At 41.6% G+C, this 22,272-nt stretch overlaps 1 protein-coding gene across 1 annotated transcript in view; it reads right to left on the bottom strand.

Annotated features, from left to right (window-relative positions):
* LOC139168234 (cytochrome P450 2J2-like) overlaps positions 1–22,272 on the bottom strand; it is a 63,959-nt gene that overhangs the window by 23,070 nt on the left and 18,617 nt on the right. Inside the window, exon 4 of the mRNA XM_070753749.1 lies at positions 20,182–20,369. Coding sequence (XP_070609850.1) covers positions 20,182–20,369 — 188 coding nt within the window. The remainder of the gene's footprint in view (positions 1–20,181; positions 20,370–22,272) is intronic.

Genomic DNA, 22,272 nt, shown 5'->3' with positions numbered 1-22,272 from the left:
CCAGCGACCAATTAGGCCTCACAGAGTTGACCTTCTCTGGGTCCCATTGACGAAACAATGTCATCTGGCGGGATCCAGGGGAAGAGCCTTCTCTGTGGCGGCCCCGACCCTCTGGAATCAACTCCCCCCCAGAGATTAGGATTGCCCCCACCCTCCTTGCCTTTCGCAAACTCCTTAAAATCCACCACTGCCATCAGGCATGGGGAAATTGATTCCCCTGGGCCATTTCCGCTTTATCTATGGTTTGTATGAGATGTATGATTGTTTTTTATATTAAGGTTTTTAAATTGTTCTTAACCATTAGATTTGTACTGTTGTGTTGTTGTGAGCCGCTCCGAGTCTCCGGAGAGGGGCGGCATACAAATCAGATCACAGAGAAAGAGAACAGAAAGGTAGTGCTCCTTACATTTCGTATTTTTTTAAATTTTATTGGCAGTTTGTGTTCAAACTGTGAGGGACAATATAATTGGCAGTTTGTGTTCAAGCTGTGAGGGACAATATAATTGGCAGTTTGTGTTCAAGCTGTGAGGGACAATCTTATTGGCAGTTTGTGTTCAAACACAGACCACTCAGATTAGGCTGGAGTGGGACTAGACTGGGAAGTATAAAAAGGCAGGAAAAGCCATTTTAAATTGCACTTTCAGATCACAGAGAAAGAGAACAGAAAGGTAGTGGCCCGAATCATATACTATAAACCAAAGTCAGCAAAGTTTGGTAGCAATAGGGGTTGCTGATTTTCTTGCTAAGTGCTTGTATTTCAATACAGTGTTAAGATGACTGGCTTGGTGCAGTGTAACACTTGTTTGGCTGTTGTGTTCCGTAGTACCTTGTGGAACTTGGGGTGCTGCCCTCTTTGCAAAAGGACATCTAGTTTATATGGCGAGATCTCTAGATTGCAGTCCTTAGTTTGTAGCTTGCAGGCAGAAGTGGAAAGTTTGTCCCAGCCACGTGCTGTAATGCAGCCATGTGTGCAGCCTCCACTTCCACAGCACCCCCCGAGGAGGAGGGCTGTGTGGACAACTGTCGGTTCCGGAAGATTACGTGCAGTCAAGCAAAAACATAGCAATTTCGGTCTCTCTGTATCAAATTCCTATAATGTTCTTGCAGATTTAAATAGTAAGGATGTTGTAGGTACTAGCAAGGCCCCTCAGGCGGAGAATGAGGGGATGTTCAAAGGAGAAGTTGTTGTAAATGAGGTGCATAGTGTCACCAATCCATCAAGTGTAGTTAGTAGAAATAAAAAGAGGACACATTTTCTTGTGGGTGACTCAACTGTTAGAGGTGTTGATTTGGGACTGAGTAAGGATGTGGTGAAGCTGATGAGGTGTCTCCCAGGGGCCACTGCCAGCAGGGACAGGAGGCGGATTACAAACATTGTCAAGGCTGTGAGTAAAGGTAATAATGTTGGTGTGGTGGTGCATCTTAGCACAAATGATTTGTGCCAGAGAAATGTTAATGTAGTAAAAAAAGTTTTTCAATGTCTAAGTTTGTAGCTGGGTAAAATAACTGATTCACAAACTTACCGGTTTGTGGCCAGGAGGATAAAACAACTTGTATCAGAGAGGATAAAACAGGATAAAACAACTTGTATCAGAGAGTTTAATGAGTGGTTAAGGCAGTGGTGTAAAGCTGAAGGTTTTGGCTATGTAAGTCATGATGTCAGTAGGTGGTCTAATAGGGAGTTGTTTAAAGAGGGATGGTTTGCATCCATCATACAGAGGTACCCAGGTGCTCGATGTGGAATTCAGAACTTTTTTGGACAGGCATTTAAACTAGGTAAAGGGGACAGAGATGTAACTGATGTGGATGATTTCTGTCCCCGACCAATGAGGATAAATCAGTTTCTGGAAGCTTATGAAAAGGGAGCTGTAAATAGAATAGATGTAGTTGTTGATGATAGGGGGCAAACTAATAATGAAAATAATGTTCTTCGGGTAATGTGCACGAATGCTTGAAGCTTGAGCAACAAGCTCTGTGAGTTAATGGCCATAATATCTAGAGATAATTTGGATCTGGTTGCCATAACTGAGACATGGTTTAGGGATTCTAATGAATGGGAAATATCCATACCAGGATATACACTGTATAGGAAGGATAGAATAGAGAGAAGGGGAGGTGGAGTAGCCATTTATGTTAAAGAAAGTCTAAAAACAACACTAATTCAAAATACATGTAAAGATCTGGAGACTCTCTGGATTTGCATGCAAAATAAAGATGGTTCTGTCATTAGAATTGGGGTGATCTATAGGCCTGCAGGGCAATCTGAGGAATATGACAACAAGATGGTGGATGAAATTACCCAAATGGCAGTAAAGGGAAATATTGTGGTTGTGGGTGATTTCAACTTGCCTGATGTTGACTGGAATATCCCCAGTGCCCTTACATGCAAAAGTAAGAATATAGTAGAGGCCTTTACAGGAGCAGCTCTGGCACAGCTGGTTAAGACACCAACTAGAGGGGAGAATATTCTTGATTTAGTTTTTACGGATGGGAATTGGGTTTCAGAGGTCAAGGTGGGAGAAAATTTAGGTTGCAGTGACCATCTATGTTTGTGGTTTGATGTAAAAACTGATTGTGAGCAATCCTATACTGCAACCAAAGTATTGGATTTCAGAAAAACAAATTTTAATGCAATGGGGGAATATTTAAATAATGAATTAAAGGGGAGGGATAAAATGGCAGGAGCGAGCACCCAGTGGACTGTATTAAAAAAGGCCATCTTAAAAGCCACAGGACTGTATGTAAGGCAAATAACTAAAGGTAAAAGGAAGAAGAAACCGCTATGGTTTAGCAATGATGTAAGGGCTATAGTCAATGAAAAAAAGGCTGCCTATAGGAGGTATAAAGAGTCTGGAAGTATAGCTGATAGAGAGGTGTATAAAATGAGACAGAAGGAGGCGAAACATATAATACATGCTGCTAAAGCTTCAAAAGAGGAAGAAATTGCCAGATCTGTAAAGAAGGGGGATAAAACCTTCTTCAGATATATTAGTGATAGGAAGAAAAAAAACTGCAGCATCACGAAGCTTAGTACCTGGAATAATACATGCATTGATGGGAATAAGGAGATCGCTGACCATTTCAATAGCTACTTCTGTTCAGTTTTCTCAAAAGACACCTTACAAAATAATACTATACAGGGATATAGCATTGCTTCCAGCTGTACGGATTCAGCTCCAGTGATCTTAGAAGCCGATGGCTTAGAAGAACTTGAACGATTAAAGATAAATAAGGCAATGGGTCCAGACGGCATCCACCCCAGAGTTCTTAAAGAACTCAGATCTGTCATTGCTACCCCCCCTGACTTATTTGTTTAACCAATCCCTGTTAACAGGAGATGTTCCTGAGGATTGGAGAATGGCCAGTGTTGTGCCTATCCACAAGAAGGGCAGTAGAGAAGAAGCTGGTAACTACAGGCCAGTTAGCTTGAAATCAGTTATAGTTAAAATGATGGAGACTCTACTCAAAAAGAGGATAAATCAGTACCTAAAAAACAATAACTTAATGGACCCAAATCAGCATGGTTTTACTGAAGGCAAATCAGGTCAGACTAATCTCATTGATTTCTTTGACTATGTCACAAAGGTGTTGATCAAGGTGGTGCCGTGGATATTGCCTATCTGGACTTCAGCAAAGCCTTTGATACGGTTCCACATAAAGAGCTGATAGATAAATTAGTGAAGATTGGACTTAATCCCTGGATAGTTCAGTGTATTTCAAGCTAACTGAAGCATAGACATCAGAGAGTTATTGTTAATGGCGAGTATTCTGAGCAGAGACAGGTTACAAGCGGTGTGCCACAAGGGTCTGTCCTTGGTCCTATTCTTTTTAATATGTTTGTGAGTGACATAGGGGAAGGTTTGGTAGGGAAGGTTTGCCTATTTGCCGATGACTCTAAAGTGTGCAATAGGGTTGATATTCCTGGAGGGGTCTGTAATATGGTAAATGATTTAGCTTTACTAGATAAATGGTCAAAGCAATGGAAACTGCAGTTTAATGTTTCCAAATGTAAAATAATGCACTTGGGGAAAAGGAATCCTCAATCTGAGTATTGCATTGGCAGTTCTGTGTTAGCAAAAACTTCAGAAGAGAAGGATTTAGGGGTAGAGATTTCTGACAGCCTCAAAATGGGTGAGCAGTGTGGTCGGGCAGTAGGAAAAGCAAGTAGGATGCTTGGCTGCATAGCTAGAGGTATAACAAGCAGGAGGAGAGAGATTATGATCCCCTTATATAGAGCGCTGGTGAGACCACATTTGGAATACTGTGTTCAGTTCTGGAGACATCACCGACAAAAAGATATTGACAAAATTGAACGGGTCCAAAGACGGGCTATAAGAATGGTGGAAGGTCTTAAGCATAAAACGTATCAGGAAAGACTTAATGAACTCAATCTGTATAGTCTGGAGGACAGAAGGAAAAGGGGGGGACATGATCGAAACATTTAAATATGTTAAAGGGTTAAATAAGGTCCAGGAGGGAAGTGTTTTTAATAGGAAAGTGAACACAAGAACAAGGGGACACAATCTGAAGTTAGTTGGGGGAAAGATCAAAAGCAACGTGAGGAAATATTATTTCACTGAAAGAGTAGTAGATCCTTGGAACAAACTTCCAGCAGATGTGGTAGATAAATCTACAGTAACTGAATTTAAACATGCCTGGGATAAACATAGATCCATCCTAAGATAAAATGCAGAAAATAGTATAAGGGCAGACTAGATGGACCATGAGGTCTTTTTCTGCCACCAGTCTTCTATGTTTCTATGTTTCTAATTAATAATAATAATAATAATAATAATAATAATAATAATAATAGTAGTAGTAGTAGTAGTAATAAATTTGTTCTCTGTGAAGCAACTATAAAGTCTTCTGTTTTTAAAAAAAGTTTATTGATTGATTTTTACCTATTTTTTAAAAAATAGATATAGTTCGTGTTTGTCATTTACAAATCATAATCCATTCTATTGTATTCCTCATTAACACCTCTATATTCCAGAAGATAGGATAGGTATGGTAAGCAAAATAAATGAGTAATAGGTAATTGCACTTACGGGTATGTGAAAATATCACTGGATACACATAACACCTTCTCTGGGTCCCGTCGACGAAACAATGTTGTCTGGCGGGATCCAGGGGGAGAGCCTTCTCTGTGGTGGCCCCGGCCCTCTGGAACCAACTCCCCCCAGAGATTAGGACTGCCCCCACCCTCCTCACCTTTTGTAAGTTATTAAAAACTCATCTTTGCCGCCAGGCATGGGGAAACTAACACGCACCCCAATTGTCAAGGCTGGTGTATGGTTTGATTGGTTGTGTGATTATTTTATTTTATTGTAAGGGTTTTAAATTGCATTTTAAAATTGGATTTGTACATTGTTTATGTTGTTGTGAGCTGCCCCGAGTCCTGGGAAAGGGGCGGCATACTAATCTAATAAATTATTATTATTATTTCAGTACAACACAGCAAACAAGATCACTATGCTGGATTTCGTATTTCATCACCAGTCGGGCGCTTCCCAAGCACCTAGGACTGCGTGATGTAGTGGTAAATTATGTTTGCCGATCTCGGTAAAGCAGCCTTTTGCAATTGACAGATGGAGATTTTGTCAATTCCAATGGTTTTCAAATGTCCGCTGAGATCCTTTGGTACTGCGCCCAGCGTGCCAAGTACCACTGGGACCACTTTCACTGGCTTATGCCAGAGTCATTGCAGCTCGATTTTTAGATCTTCGTATTTCACTAATTTCTCTAGCTGCTTCTCCTCAATTCTGCTGTCTCCTGGGATTGCGATGTCGATGATCCATACTTTCTTTTTCTCCGCGATCACAATGTCTGGTGTGTTATGCTTCAGAATTCTGTCAGTCTGAAGTCGGAAGTCCCACAGTAGTTTTGCTTGCTCATTTTCGACCACTTTTTCAGACTTATGATCCCACCTGTTCTTTGCCCCTGGTAAATGGTAGTTCCGGCACAAGTTCCAGTGGATCATCTGTGCCACAGCATCATGTCTATGCTTGTAGTCAGTCTGTGCGATCTTTTTGCAGCAGCTGAGTATGTGATCGATTGTTTCATCTGTTTCTTTACAGAGTCTGCACTTTGGTTCATCTGTTGATTATTATTATTATTATTATTATTATTATTATTAATTATTAATTATTATTATTATAATTATTATAAACAAGTCTTACCTAGATGTCATGGCACGATTAATTATACCATAATTTTGGAATAAAGAAAACAATTGAGAATTATCATGATTACTACTGGTTAGAAGTAAATACCTTATGGAAGTAATCTTCACGGAGCCAGAGCCCAACTGCTAAGAAAGTCCCAATCAGAGGCAGAGCCAAAGGACCAGGAGGCAAATTTCTTTGGGTCCAAAATTGTTTCAGGAAGAAGAGAATCAACAAAGCAAGTAGCAAAACAAACAAAATTGTCCCTATCATCATCATTGTTCAGCTAGTTCTTTTTCTTTGATGATCACTAGTAGATTTAGAGATGGTTCTATCCTTTAGTCTGGTGCTTTTTGTTCTTCCTCCTGTTCTATCGATGGGAATAAATAACAAGGTGTGTTTTGATCTTTAGTTTGAATATCACTGGCAGTTTGCCAACAGGTTATATTAATCGACGTGAAGCAATTTCTTCTCTCTGACCACGAGTCACTCAAGTAATAATTTGATTTATCCATGAAATCTAACCTAATACACAGACAAATCTTGTTGGGGCACATAGCTATTATCTAGTCCAGGATTATATCTCAGGACTATAGCCATGAGAAACCTCACTCAACTTTGCTTACAAATAAGGGAACATCTTCATGAACACCATCTATGGTTGCTCTGCAGCTTCGGTGGTGCAGTGGTTAGAGTTCAGTACTGCAAGCTACTGTTGCTGATCAGCAGCTGTCAAGCAGTTTGGCAGATCGAATCTATTTATTTATTTATTTTGTCCAATACACATTGAGGGTTTTAGTGTGTGTGTGTGTGTGTGTGTGTGTGTGTGTGTGTGTGTGTGTATATATATATATATATATATATATATATATATATATATATATATATATATTTGTTTTCGTAAATTTTCACGGGTATATGTATGTAGATTGTTCTGAGTTCGGGTTTTGCCCTGTGTAATATTTTGCATGTTTATGCGACGTTTCGGTGAAATCACATTCACCATCATCAGGCTGAAGTTTCCAAGCTTCGTGCTGTTGTAAAATGGAAACGTCGCATAAACATGCAAAATATTACACAGGGCAAAACCCGAACTCAGAACAATCCACATATATATATGTGGCTAGCTGATGAGGCCGAAATAAGGCCGAAATAGATCTATCCTAGTCTCCCTTAATTTTCAAATTCAGCTTAAACATGTGACACATACAGATAGAATTGTCGGCTATCAATAAAATTAACTGCCTTGGAAATGGCCCTGGGTTGGGCCGAGAGGCAAAAAAGGAGCTGTGATGTTCCTTCAATATACCAGGGTGATTCGACACAAAATGTAACCCTTCCCTGGTACAGAGCTGAAGGGATTGGATACTGTAGCCTAGAGGATAATTCTCTGCCTTACAAGGCAAAGGTTGCAGGTTCAAGTCCCAGTGGGTATGGCTAGCTGATGAGGCCAAAATAAGGCCGAAATAGATCTATCCTAGTCTCCCTTAATTTTCAAATTCAGCTTAAACATGTGACATATGTATATATATATATATATATATATATATATATATATATATATATATATATGTAGACCGTTCTGTATATTTACAGAAATATTTACAGCAGCATGAAGCTTAAAACTTCAGCCTGATGATGGTGAATGTGATTTCACCGAAACCTCGCATAGACACTCAAAATAGCTGATCAGCATACCTCAGCTACATCAACGACCCCAGATGTTACCCCACTGACTCACCAGGAAGTTTCTACACAGCAGGCAATTGCTGAGCCATCAGACCACACCCAGCCACCAGTATTTATAGAAGGAATTCAGCTCAGGTCTTGCAGTGTTCACCTTAGAACAAGGACAGAAACACCAGCCTGAAGATGACGAGTGGGACCTCGTCGAAACATTGCCAGAAATTTCCAAATCCTACACGGGAGATACTCATACTAAAATATATCTAAGAAAGAATAGAAAAGAAGGTATAGTAATAGAACATATCAATGAAAGAATAGAAGAAGAGATATAGGAATAGAAGAAAGGTATAGGAGATATAGGAGAGCAATAGGACAGGGGACGGAAGGCACTCTAGTGCACTTGTACTCGCCCCTTACTGACCTCTTAAAAATCTGGAAAGGTCAACCGTAGATAATCTAAGGGTAAAGTGTTGGGGGTTTGGGGATGACACTATGGAGTCCGGCAATGAGTTCCACGCTTCAACAACTCGGTTACTGAAGTCATATTTTTTACAGTCACATTTGGAGCAGTTAATATTAAGTTTAAATCTGTTGTGTGCTCTTGTGTTGTTGTGGTTGAAGCTGAAGTAATCACCGACAGGCAGGACGTTGCAGCATATGATCTTGTGGGCAATACTTAGATCTTGTTTAAGGTGTCTTAGTTCTAGGCTTTCTAGGCCCAGGATTGAAAGTCTAGTCTCGTAGGGTATTCTGTTTCGAGTGGAGGAGTGAATCTCAGTAGGTTCAAGGATGACTCAGCCTTCCATCATTCCAAGGTCAGTAAAACGAGGACCCAGATTGTTGGGGACAATAGGCTGACTCTTGTAAACTACTTAGAGAGGGATGCAAAGCACTGTGAAGTGGTATGTAAGTCTAAATGCTATTATTAATGCTATTGCTATTTTGCAACCGAAACAAGTGTAACCACCATGCTATAAAGCAATAGCTGTTATTGCTAGAAAGCTGCCCTGAAGCCATGCAGTAAATTATAGGTAGAGAGCAGTGGGTGTTTAGAAATACCTATTTAAAAAACGATGTCAACAATCCAGCTGCTTAATCCTTGATTACATCTTGAAAACGATTCTTGCTAAAGCTCTATGAGGAACAATTAGGTCCCACAGAGTTGGCCTTCTCCGGGTCCCATCGACTAAACAATGTTGTTAGCCATGGAACAAGGGGAAGAGCCTTCTATGTGGCGGCCCCGACCCTCTGGAACCAACTCCCCCCCAGATTTCAGAGTTGCCCCCACCCTCCTTGCCTTTCGTAAGCTCCTTAAAGCCCACCTCTGACATCAGGCATGGGGGAACTGATATATTCCCTTCCCCTAGACTTATAAAATTTATGCATGGTACAGTAGTCCCTCACCTATCACTGGTGTTACGTTCCAGACCCGGCCGCGATAGGTGAAATCCGCTATGGGGAATTTATCGACTGATAGTACTTTAGGGGGGACGCTCCCTGCTCCCTTTCTCCTCATTCCCACCAGCTCCGGATGCCTGGAGGCGAACAACGGCCGGCTAACCTTTCCCCCCCACTACTACTTACTCTGTGCCTAAGGAAAAGAAGGGGAGGGGGGCAAAAGAATCGCCGCCCCTGAGCATTCCCGACCCACTGCTATTCTTTGCAGCAGTTCGGCCAAACATTGTCTTTTTTGCCTTGCCCCAGCTGGAAAGTCCCTGGTGAGCTGCCCCGGCTGGTTCTTTCTCTCTCTCTCTCTCTCTCTCTCTCTTTTCTTTTCTTTTTTTTCCCCTCCACCCGCCCAGCACTTCCTCTCCCGCCCTCGAGCCCAGTCTGGAAATCTCCGCCGCGTCGTGTTCCTTTCTTTGCTCGCGCTCGCTCGTTCGCGCGCTGCCGGGAGCTCTTTCTACAACCCTAAGCACACCGCCGCCGCCGCCAACCACTAAGCACGCCTCCAAAGACTGCCTCCTTGGCACTGGCAAGGCGGGTTGAATGAGGGGACGGGCCTCCGCCAGAGCTCAGTCCCTGCCCCGCTCATCATTCACCCAGCCGCTGGCTGGTTGGCTTGTCCTGCCCTTCCAAACTTCTAAGCGCCATATCTGTGCCAACGCTGACTTCAAAACCCGCGATGAAGTGAAGCCGTGGTGGGTGAAGCGCGATATAGCGAGGGACTACTGTATGTTTGTATGTATGATTGGTTTCTTAAATTGGGTTTTTTTACATTACTTTTAATATTAGATTTGTTCATATTGACTTTTTACTGCTGTTAGCCGCCCCAAGTCTACGGAGAGGGGCGGCATACAAATGTAATAAATAAATAAATAAATAAACAAACAAATAAAGAAAGAAACAAACAAACAATTGCCCAACTCTGGAGCATCATTAAACCCAATAGGTTCTTGTTGACTTCATTAGCAACCTAGCCATCCTTTGCGGTATTGTGTTTTGCCTTGTGACCCAATAATTTTATTATGCTTTTTATTCCTTACCACCAAACTACTGATCGCCTTGCTAAGCCTCATTCTGAAGAGCATAGCCTGAAAGATGTACCTTTGAAAGACTCACATCTGCTCTTATTCCTGGGATCCAGATGTTTTCGTTTTCCCCTTAAGTACACTGCAGAATTCTAAGAATGACTCAGGTTTCACTCGGTTCCCAGGATCATTACACAATTATCCATTCATAGGACTTCCTTTAGGGCAGTGATGGCGAACCTTTGCACAGGTGGCACTCGGAGCCTTGTTTGTTTGTTTGTTTGTTTGTTTGTTTGTTTGTTCATTCATTCATTCATTCATTCATTCATTTATTTATTTATTAGATTTGTATGCCGCCCCTCTCCGAAGACTCCGGGCAGCTCACAACAGTAATAAAAACAATATAGTAGTGGAACAAATCTAATATTAAAAAACATATAAAACCTTATCATTATTTAAAAAAACCAAACAGCACATTCATACCAAACATAAAACAAAGTATTAAAAAAAGCCTGGGGGAAAGGTGTCTCATCTCCCCCATGCCTGGCAGTATAAGTGAGTCTTGAGTAGTTTACGAAAGACAGGGAGGGTGGGAGCAGTTCTAATCTCCGGGGGGAGTTTGTTCCAGAGGGCCGGGGCCACCACAGAGAAGGCTCTTCCCCTGGGGCCCACCAAACGACATTGTTTAGTCAACAGGACCTGGAGAAGGCCAACTCTGTGGGACCTTATCGGTTGCTGGGATTCGTGCGGTAGCAGGCAGTTCCGGAGGTACTCTGGTCCAATGCCACCTAGGGCTTTAAAGGTCATTACCAACACTCTGAATTGTGACCGGAAACTGATCGGCAGGCAGTGCAGGCCATGGAGTGTTGCAGAAACGTGGGCAAATCTAGGGAGCCCCACGATGGCTCTCGCGGCCGCATGCTGCATGATCTGGAGTTTCCGAACACTTTTCAAAGGTTGCCCCATGTAGAGAGTGTTGCAGTAATCGAACCTCGAGGTGATGAGAGCATGAGCGACTGTGAGCAATGACTCCCAGTCCAAATAGGGCCGCAACTGGTGCACCAGGCGAACCTGGGCAAACGGCTCTGCTGGCATGCGAGCTGTTGCCCTAGCTCAGCTCCATCGTGCATGTGTTTGCCAGTTGGCTGATTTTTGGCTCACACAGAGGCTCTGGGAGGGTGTTTTTGGCTTCCAGAGAGACTCCAGGGGGGATAGGGAAGGGTGTTTTTATTCTCCCCTGGCTCCCGCTAAGAGGGCGAAGCACAAGCCTATTGGGCCCACCAGAAGTTGGGAAACAGGCCATTTCCGGCCTCCAGAGGGCCTCTGGGGAGAGCGAGAGAAGCTACTTTTTGCCCTCCCCAGGCATTGAATGATGGATGTGGGCACTCATGCGCGTGCACACCCACAATCTTTCGGCACCTGAGGGAAAAAAGGTTTACCCTCACTGCTTTAGAGTAAACATAATAAAATAATATTAATAATAGTAAAAATCAGTAAAATAATATTTTCTCATGCTGCCTTTGATCTTTCCCCCAACTAACTTCAGATTGTGTCCCCTTGTTCTTGTGTTTACTTTCCTATTAAAAACACTTCCCTCCTGGACCTTATTTAACCCTTTAACATATTGAAATGTTTCGATCATGTCCTTTTTCCTTCTGTCCTCCAGACTATACAGATGGAGTTCATGAAGTCTTTCCTGATACGATTGAATGACTTTCTTGCTTGTTATTCATTTAATTATTTATTTCATGTATAAAGTTCGTCATTCACCAAAATAGCTCTAGAACAGTGTTTCCCAACCTTGGCGATTTGAAGATATCTGGACTTCAACTCCCAGAATTCCCCAACCAGCGAATGCTGGCTGGGGAATTCTGGGAGTTGAAGTCCAAATATCTCCAAGTTGCCAAGGTTGGGAAACACTGCTCTAGAAGGTATATAATACATGACTTTCTTTCCTTAACTGCTTTGACTCTTGATTTAAAAGAACAAAACAAAAAACCCTCTCTTCCTCTGCTACTTAAGTGGCAAAAGGTCAGAAGTATGAGACTGAATGTGGCAATCACTTGTTGACAGGATACCAGCGCTAATTACTACAGGTCATCGAAAGACGCATTGCTATTTGTTTCCAATCAATGAAGTACAGAAACCAGGAAGAAAAGCAAAAAGTATTAGACAAAAGGAAATAACTATCTCAAGATTGACTTGGAAGCACCAGGGAGAAAGTTCCACAAGGACAATGATGGCAATAGGGACAATTTTGTTCTTTATTGGCATGCAAAAGGAAACTAAGCCAAAATGTAACAAATTTACTTAGCATATTTTTATTTATTTATTATTTATTTATTCATTTGTCCAATATACAAATACATAGGAAGAAAGATAGACATGTGATAATATAAAAGAGGGTGAAAGTGAACTTAGAGGAAGGATATATGAAAAGAAGAGGATATATATGATAAGTGAGAAAAAGGCAAGACAATTGGACAGGGGACGAAAGGCACACCAGTGCACTTATGTACGCCCCTTACTGGCCTCTTAGGAACCCGGAGAGGTCAATCGTGGAGAGTCTAAGGGAGAAGTGTTGGGGGTTAGGGGTTGACACAATTGAGTCCGGTAATGAGTTCCACGCTTCGATAACTCGATTGTTGAAATCATATTTTTTACAGTCAAGCTTGGCGCGGTTCGTATTAAGTTTGAATCTGTTGCATGCTTTTGTGTTATTGCAGTTGAAGCTGAAGTAGTCATTGACCGGTAGGATGTTATTATTATTATTATTATTATTATTATTATTATTATTATTATTATTTATTCTTTGTCCAATATACAATACATATGAGAGAGAATATACATTAGGAATATATATATAAAGATAGGAAGTAAAAAGAAGGGAAGTGGATAGGAAGAGAATATATATAGAGGAGAGAATATATAAGATAAAAGAGGTAAGAAAAGAGAATTGGACAGGGGACGATAGGCACAACAGTGCACTTATATACGCCCCTTACTGGCCTCTGAGGAATCGGGAGAGGTCAATCGTGGAGAGTTTAATGGAGAAGTGTAGGGGATTGGGGGTTGACACTATTGAGTCCGGTAATGAGTTCCACGCTTCGACAACTCGATTGTTAAAGTCGTATTTTTTGCAGTCAAGTTTGGAGCGATTGATATTAAGTTTGAATCTATTGTGTGCTCTTGTGTTGTTGCTGTTGAAGCTGAAGTAGTCGTTGGCCGGAAGGACGTTGCAGCGTATGATCTTATGGGCAATACTTAGATCGTGTTTTAGACGCCGTAGTTCTAGGCTTTCAAGGCCCAGGATGGTTAGTCTATTTTCGTAGGGTATTCTGTTTCGAGTGGAGGGCTCTTCTGGTGAAGTATCTTTGGACGTTTTCGAGAGTGTTGATGTCTGAGATGCGGTGTGGGTTCCAGGCAGATGAGCTGTATTCGAGAATGGGTCTGGCATAGGTTTTGTAGGCTCTTGTGAGTAGTGTGAGATTGCCGGAGCAAAAGCTGCGTAGGATCAGGTTAACAACTCTGGAGGCTTTTTTGGCGATATTGTTGCAGTGGGCTTTAGCACTTAGGTCATTTGAAATGAGTATTCCGAGGTCTTTTACTGAGTGTTGGTTGGTAGCGAGGATTTGTTTATTCAGTTCATATATGTGGTTTGGATTCTTTTTGCCGATGTGGAGGGTAGAGCATTTGTTGGTTGATATTTGAAGTTGCCAGGTGTTGGACCAATCTGAAATGAAGTCAAGGTCTTTTTGAAGAGTGAGTGTGTTGTCGGTGGTGTTGAAGAGTTTCACATCGTCGGCAAAAAGTACACAGTTGCTTACGATATTATCGCAGAGGTCATTGATGTATAGGATGAAAAGAGTAGGACCTAGTACGCTGCCTTGGGGAACGCCGCTTTTGACAGGGACAGGGGAGGAAATGGCGCTTCCGATTTTGACAACTTGTTGTCTGTTTGACAAGAATGCGGTAATCCAGTTGTGGAGGAGTCCTGAGATGCCATAGGATTTGAGTTTTAGGAGAAGTTTGTCGTGAACCACTGAGTCAAAGTCTTTGCAGAAGTCGATATAAATTGCATCGATGAATTTTCCTTGATCAAGGTGGGTAGTCCAGATGTTTTTGCAGTGGAGTAGTTGTATGTTGCAGGATAGTTACTTACGGAATCCAAATTGTTTTTTTGATAGTAGGTTGTTAGATTCTAAGTAGAGAGTGATTGAACGATTTATAATTGATTCCATGATTTTACAAGGTACACAGCATAGTGATATGGGTCTGTAGTTGTCAACTAGTGATGGGTCTCCTTTTTTGAAGATGGGGATGACTACTGCTTTTGACCACAGTTTGGGGAGAGTGCTGGTCATGAAGGAATTTTGGAAGATGATGCTTAGAGGTTCAGCTATGGCAGATGAGAGTTTTCTTAGGAAGTATGCACAAAGACCATCTGGACCGACAGATAGGGAAGGTTTGAGATCACGGATTGCTTTTTCAACGTAGTCTGTGGTGAAGATGATTTGGCTTAGGTTATTTAATGAGTTAGGAGTGCGATTTGCGAAGAGGGGGGATGAGTTATTACTGTTAACAAAAACGGAGCCAAAGAAGGAGTTGAAAAGATTTGCTTTGGATGGGTCATCGTGGTACTCTTTGTTGTGTGGTCCAATGAGAGGTGGAATAGGTCTGGAGTCGTTAAGTTTGTTGTTGACGAAGTTGTAGAAGGCACAGTTAGATTTGGAGCGTAGGAGGTTTTCCTCTTGTTTACTGCGGTAGTTCAGACATTCTACTTTTATTTGTTGGCATATTCTTCTGTAGCGGTTTTTAAAGTTGTTTATAGGACCTTTTTTGTTTCTACGCCAGAGGGATCTTTTTTTGGTTTGTAGTTTCTTTAATGAGATGGGAATGTTGTTTTTCTGTTTTCTTCTAGGAGGAGTAATTGGAACATACAGATCTATAAGTCTATTGATTTGGAGTAAGAACGTGTTGTAGAGGTCATCGATGGAGATGCAGTTGGAGAAGAGGGATTGCCAATTAATAAATGAGAGACTGACCTCTATGAGTTCGTAGTTAGCTTTCCTGAAATTGTACTTAGGTGACACGTTGTTCTGTTGAATGTTATGATGGCGTAGGTTGAGGTTGAAGTTGATCATACTATGGTCGCTGTTGGAGAAGGGTTCTATGATATGCAGTCCATAAATAGCACTTTTACTATTGCAGAAGATGAGGTCGAGGCAGCTGTTGAGTCTGGTGTTGTTTAATACTAATTGTTCCAGTCCCAGGCTGGTGACGGTGTTGTAGATGGCGGTATGTATAGGTTCGGTGGAGCATTCGTTTAGTGTCCAGTTGATGTGTGGTAGGGTTATGATCTTGTGGGCAATAGTTAAATCGTGTTTTAGGCACTGGAGTTCTAGGCTTTCAAGGCCCAGGATTATTAGTCTATTCTCGTGGGATATTCTGTTTCGAGTGGAGCAGTGAAGGGCTCTTCTGGTGAAATATCTTTGGACATTTTCAAGGGTGTTGATGTCTGAGATGTGATATGGGTTCCAGACAGATGAGCAGTAGTCTAGGATGGGTCTGGCAAAAGTTTTGTAGGCTCTTGTGAGTAGAGTGAGATTGCCTGAGCAGAAGCTGCGTAGGATCAGGTTAACAACTCTAGAGGCTTTTTTGGCGATATTGTTGCAGTGGGCTTTAGCACTTAGGTCATTCGATATTAGTATTCCAAGGTCTTTTACTGAGTGTGGATTAGCAGTGAGAGATTGTTTATTCAGTTCATATGTGCGGTTTGGATTCTTTTTGCCAATGTGGAGGGTAGAGCATTTGTTGGTTGATATTTGAAGTTGCCAGGTGTTAGACCAGTCTGAGACAAAGTCCAAGTCTTTTGGGAGAGTGAGTGTGTTATCAGTGGTGTTGAAAAGTTTCACATCGTAGGCAAAAAGAACACAGTTGCTTTCTATGTGGTCACAGAGATCATTGATGTAGAGAATGAAGAGAGTAGGACCTAGTACGCTTCCCTGGGGGACGCCGCTTATGACAGGGGCGGGGGTGGAGATGGCGCTACCAATTTTGACAATTTGTTGCCTATTTGACAGGAATGCAGTAATCCAGTTGTGGAGGAGTCCTGAGATGCCTTGGCCTTCTGGTTTGACATGGTTGGGTATGTTTGTGACAAAGTTTTAATGTAGAATAAATGAAGGGGGGGGATAAATTAAGTGAAGAGGCATATAGAAAAGAGTTTTATGCTTTTTATGATGTTTTTAAAAGTTTAAGCCTGTGTTGGAATAGCACATAGTTTGTAAGGGTGAGGATGCATTGTGATCTTTGGAACAGGTTCTTCATTGAGTTCTTTCACTCCTTCAGGCAACCGGAAGCTGAAGGACCTCAACAGGATGGTCAGAAAGACGAAGATCTCAACTCTTGCCAGCTGCTCTCCCACACAGGCGCGTTGACCTGTACGTGAGACAAAACAAGCATAAAGAGGATAATAATCTGTTCTACAGATTTATACCGACTCATCAAAAAACCTTTATAAAAACCCTAGTAAGACCACACCTGGAATACCGCAACCAATTTTTGCCACCATATTATCAAAAAGACATCGAGACTTTGGAAAAAGTTCAAAGAAGGGCAACTAAAAGGATCAAAAGCCTGGGGATTAAACTGCACTGCTCAAAAAAGCTGAAAATGGGCAAATTTTTGCGTGCACGAGCGTTCTTGCGCATGATTTGGCTTCTGGGCGTGCGCAGGAAGCCAAATCCAGCACTAGGAGGGCACACCTGCCAGGAGCGCACACGCGCTCGTGCCGTGTTCTGGTAGTGCCAGGTGATGGTGGAGTCAGGCAGTAGGAAAAGCAAGTGGAATGCTTGGCTGCATAGCTAGAGGTATAACAAGCAGGAAGAAGGAGATTGTGATCCCGCTATATAGAGTGCTGGTGAGACCACATTTGGAATACTGTGTCCAGTTCTGGAGACCTCACGTACAAAAAGATATTGACAAAATTGAACGGGTCCAAAGACGGGCTGCAAAAATGGTGGAAGGTCTTAAGCATAAAACGTATCAGGAAAGACTCAATGGACTCAATCTGTATAGTCTGGAGGACAGAAGGAAAAGGGGGGACATGATCGAAACATTTAAATATGTCAAAAGGTTAAATAAGGTTCAGGAGGGAAGTGTTTTTAATAGGAAAGTGAACACAAGAACAAGGGGGCATAATCTGAAGTTAGTTGGGGGAAAGATCAAAAGCAATATGAGAAAATATTATTTTACTGAAAGAGTAGTAGATCCTTGGAACAAACTTCCAGCAGTCGTGGTTGGTAAATCCACAGCCACTGAATTTAAACATGCCTGGGATAAACATATATCCATCCTAAGATAAAATACAAAAAATAGTACAAGGGCAGACTAGATGGACCATGAGGTCTTTTTCTGCCGTCAGACTTCTATGTTTCTATGTTTCTATGTTTCATGGTCATCTTGTCTGTTCAGGAATGGTCCAGAATGTAAAGTTTGCCATGAATCTTCCCCAAATACTAGAAGAAATTAGGATTCAGGTAGAGTGCTGTACTGCAGGCCACTGAAGCTGACTGTAGATCTGAACGTTAGCGGTTCAAATCTCATCACCGGCTCAAGGTTGACTCAGCCTTCCACCCTTCCAAGGTGGGTCAAATGAGGACCCAGATTGTGGGGGCAATAGCCTGGCTCTTTTAAGAAGTGCTATTGCTAACATGTTGTCAGCTGCCCTGAGTCTAAGGAGACGGGCGGCATAAAAACTGAGTGAATGAATGAATGAATGAATGAATGAATGAATGAATGAACGAACGAACGAACGAACGAACGAACGAACGAACGAACGAACGAACGAACGAACAAACAAACAAACAAACAAATACATTCATTGATTTCCTGTTCAGAGCAGGATGACCTCAGGACAGCTCAGGAGATGTGGTCATGGGAATCTTTAAGTTGTAAGCTGCCGAGAATCCCTTGCTAATGAGATGGGTGAGATATAAATGTAATTTTAAAAAATGAATAAATGAAATAAGAATTGAGTAAGCCACTTTGAGCTCACAGTTTTACCTATTCCAAAGGGCAGAAACTCTTCTCGGTCAATGAATTTACCATCCTTGTCTAAAAAATGATTTGGATTGAATTTTCCAGGAGTCTCCCATTGTTCAGGATCAAGGAGAACAGAACGCAGGTCTGGAGTGATAATGGTCCTCTGTAAATATATATGTATATATGCTTAACACAGAACAGTTTCATAAAGGAAACAGGCAAAGAAGTCCAAACAATATTGATGAAACACTTGCACGTAACCTGCCTTTGTACATCCGTGTTTGTTAGTTTCTCAGAGCAGTTTCTGTGGGCAGTGGCTGCTCAGCAGCTTAACTTTCTTTCTCTTAACTAGAAAGTCTATAAAGCTTAGAACTATGTCGCCTAAAACACGATCTAAGTATTGCCCACAAGATCATATGCTGCAACGTTCTACCTGTCAATGACTACTTCAGCTTCAATCGCAACAACACAAGAGCACGCAACAGATTCAAACTTAATATTAACCGCTCCAAACTTGACTGTAAAAAATATGACTTCAGCAACCGAGTTGTCGAAGCGTGGAACTCATTACCCGACTCAGTAGTATCATCCCTTAACCCCCAACATTTCTCCCTTAGACTATCCACGATTGACCTCTCCAGGTTCCTTAGAGGTCAGTAAGGGGCGTGCATAAGTGCACTGTTGTGCCTTCCATCCCCTGTCCAATTGTCTCTCCTTATCTCATTTATCTTTCCTTCCTTTCAAATAAGTTCACCTATACTTTTATATCTTTTCTTCTATTCTTTTCTTTATTTATATTGTTACATATCTATTCTCTTCAATGTGTATTATGTGTTGGACAAAATAAATACTATTAACTAAGGCCACCTTGTCTCTTGAAGAAGAGAACAAAGAAAGTTCAGCCCCTAAAACTCTTATCAACTTGCTAGGATAAATATAAAACATTTCAGGTTCTAATTTTAAAATCAGAGAGGTCTTTGGATTTGCAACGCTCTCTACATGGGGCTACCTCTGAAAAGTGTTCGGAAACTTCAGATCGTGCAGAACGCAGCTGCGAGAGCCATCGTGGGGCTTCCAAGATTCGCCCACGTTTCTTCAACACTCCGTGGCTTGCATTGGCTGCCGATCAGTTTCTGGTCACAATTCAAAGTGTTGGTCATGACCTTTAAAGCCCTACATGGCATTGGACCAGAGTACTTCCGGAACCGCCTGCTACCGCACGAATCCCAGCGACCGATAAGGTCCCACAGAGTTGGCCTTCTCCGGGTCCCGTTGACTAAACAATGTCGTTTGGCAGGCCCCAGAGGAAGAGCCTTCTCTGTGGCGGCCCTAGCCCTCTGGAATCAACTCCCCCCGGAGATTAGAACTGCCCCCACCCTCCCTGTCTTTCGTAAACTACTCAAGACTCATTTATACCGCCAGGCATGGGGGAGTTGAGATATTCCTTCCCCCTCGGCCATTACAAGTTATGCATGGTATGTTTGTGTGTATGTTTGGTTTTATAATAGGGGTTTTTAGTTGTTTTTTATTATTGGATTGTACATGTTGTTTTTATTATTGTTGTTAGCCGCCCCGAGTCTGCGGAGAGTGGTGGCATGCAAATCCAATAAATTATTATTATTATTATTATTATTATTATTATTATTATTATTATTATTATTTACACTCATAATTCATCCCTCAAAAATGTTTGATATTCTTGCTTATTTAATTTTACAAGGCTAATTGCAGTTTCCCACCTTCTGTCCAAGTAACCTATTTCCCTTTTTCTTTCATTTTGGGCTCCTGCAATGCATCCTGGACATGTTTCTCACCTTTGGAATGTGATATCCCCTCATCGTCACATCCTTTGTGTTTTGCCTGGGAATCCCATATAGCAAGACATATTTAAAACGTTGCATTTCATGAATCACAGCATTGGTGTAGGGCAGCTTCTTCCGATCCTGGTAGGAAATTGACCCTGAGGAACCAAACGCATCTTCAATCTCTTTCTGGACTTTCTCTGGAATAATGAGGAGGAGGAGGAAAAGGGGGTAAACAGAAGCTTTATGTTCAATATTGCATTTTTAATTCCTTTGTTCATTTATTTATTCATTTCCCAATTTTAATCCTCAGAAATATCCATCAATCCATTATTATGATCACAGACCAGAGTTAAAAATGAAGACTTTATTGTTGTGGTTAGCTCTGGCCCAGCTCCTGCCCCAAGGACTGTGGATGTGGGGGAGACATCCACATGCTGCAGGCCTGTTTTACTCCCCAGTGGAATCTGCTGATGAAGGCTCCTCTGACCAAGAAGACATGAGTGATAGGGAGGAGGAGAGTGTGGCAGACAGCTCAGAAGGAGATCAATTATCTAGCTCCTCCTTGGATTCAGAACAAGAGTTAATGATACAGCCACGCATGCGGAGAGCGATACATAGGCAACAACAACTGAGAGATTATTATCAAAGAAAATGAGGCCACCTGTGGTTGGGTGGGGCTGTGGTAATTAGTGAGGCTGCTATAAATAGCAGCCTGTGGGTTTGGCCATTGTGGAGGATTATCTGATCATTGTGTTTCATGACTGCTTTGCTGACTTTGATCTTTGTGTGCTGATTTCCCCCCGCTTTGAAACTAACCCAGAGCAAAGTGTGTTTCACTTTGTGAAAGAAGAAGGACTGTGAATTACCTCACAGCTGCAAGCCAAGTATCACAGAACTGATAAGGGACTTGTACAAATTACCAATTTGTTTGGAGACTAGTGCTCTTTGCTATACAAAAAGAGTGCTCTGTTTATTAGCATTTTCGGTATAAAGAACATTGTTTTGAATTTTCAAACGTGTGTGTGTCTGAAATTGTATCTGTGCATTTTTGGGAGGATTCCACCAGAGAGCTCGACAGAACACTTTATAAACAATTGAACAGAATAAGACAGAATTTTACCTCACAGCTTATGCTGAGATCATTGAGAGGTGGACAATTCTGTATAATTTTACCTCTTTAGAGAGGATTGTAGCCACATTCAAAGAAATGTGTCATACCGATCCAATAGTAAAACTTGTTTATAAAAGAGATAGGAATTTCCCAGAATATTTTAGCAGCTAAGGAGTTATAACATAAGGGCAGAATCCTTATGTAGAGAATAATATAACAGGCCTGAACTGTGGTTTGAGTAGCCCCTTGTCAACCAGGGCACAATGGCAGCTCAGAAAGTGTATAACAAAAATAACAGAATAAAAGAAGTCTTCGGCTCAGGTAGGAAACCCTCTATCATGTTAGACAAATGGTTGTCCAATCTCTTCTTAAAAATCTCCAATGTTGGAGCAGCCATAACTTCTGAAGGCAATTCATTCCACTGGTCCTCATTGTCAGGAAATTTCTGCTTAATTCCAAGTTGCTTCTTTCCTTGATAAGTTTCCATCCATTGCTTCCTGTACTGCCTTCTAATATTGACTTAACAACCATCTTATTAGAAGAGCCACATTGACGCAGTGGTTATAGTGCAGTACTGCATGCTACTTCTGTTGACTGCCTGCTGCCTACAATTTGGCAGTTCGAATCTCAATAGATTGACTCACCCTTCCCTACTTTTGGGTGGGTAAAGTAAGAACCCAGATTGTTGGGGGCAAATAGGCTGACTTTGTAAATTGCTTAGAGAGGGTTTAATATCAAATTATCAAATTGTATATCAATATGATATAGATTAGATGGATAGATAGGTGGGTGGATGGATGGATGGATGGATGGATGGATGGATGGATGGATGGATGGATAGATAGGATAGATAGATAGATAGGATAGATAGATAGATAGGATAGATAGGATAGATAGATAGATAGATAGATAGATAGATAGATGATAGATAGATAGATAGATATGATATGATATGATATAGAGATAGAGATGAGATATAGAGATAGAGA

This window comes from Erythrolamprus reginae, chromosome 5 (assembly GCF_031021105.1).
Source record: "Erythrolamprus reginae isolate rEryReg1 chromosome 5, rEryReg1.hap1, whole genome shotgun sequence".
In the NCBI taxonomy this organism is placed as follows: Eukaryota; Metazoa; Chordata; class Lepidosauria; order Squamata; family Dipsadidae; genus Erythrolamprus; species Erythrolamprus reginae.
This window is presented reverse-complemented; position numbering and strand designations above follow the sequence as displayed.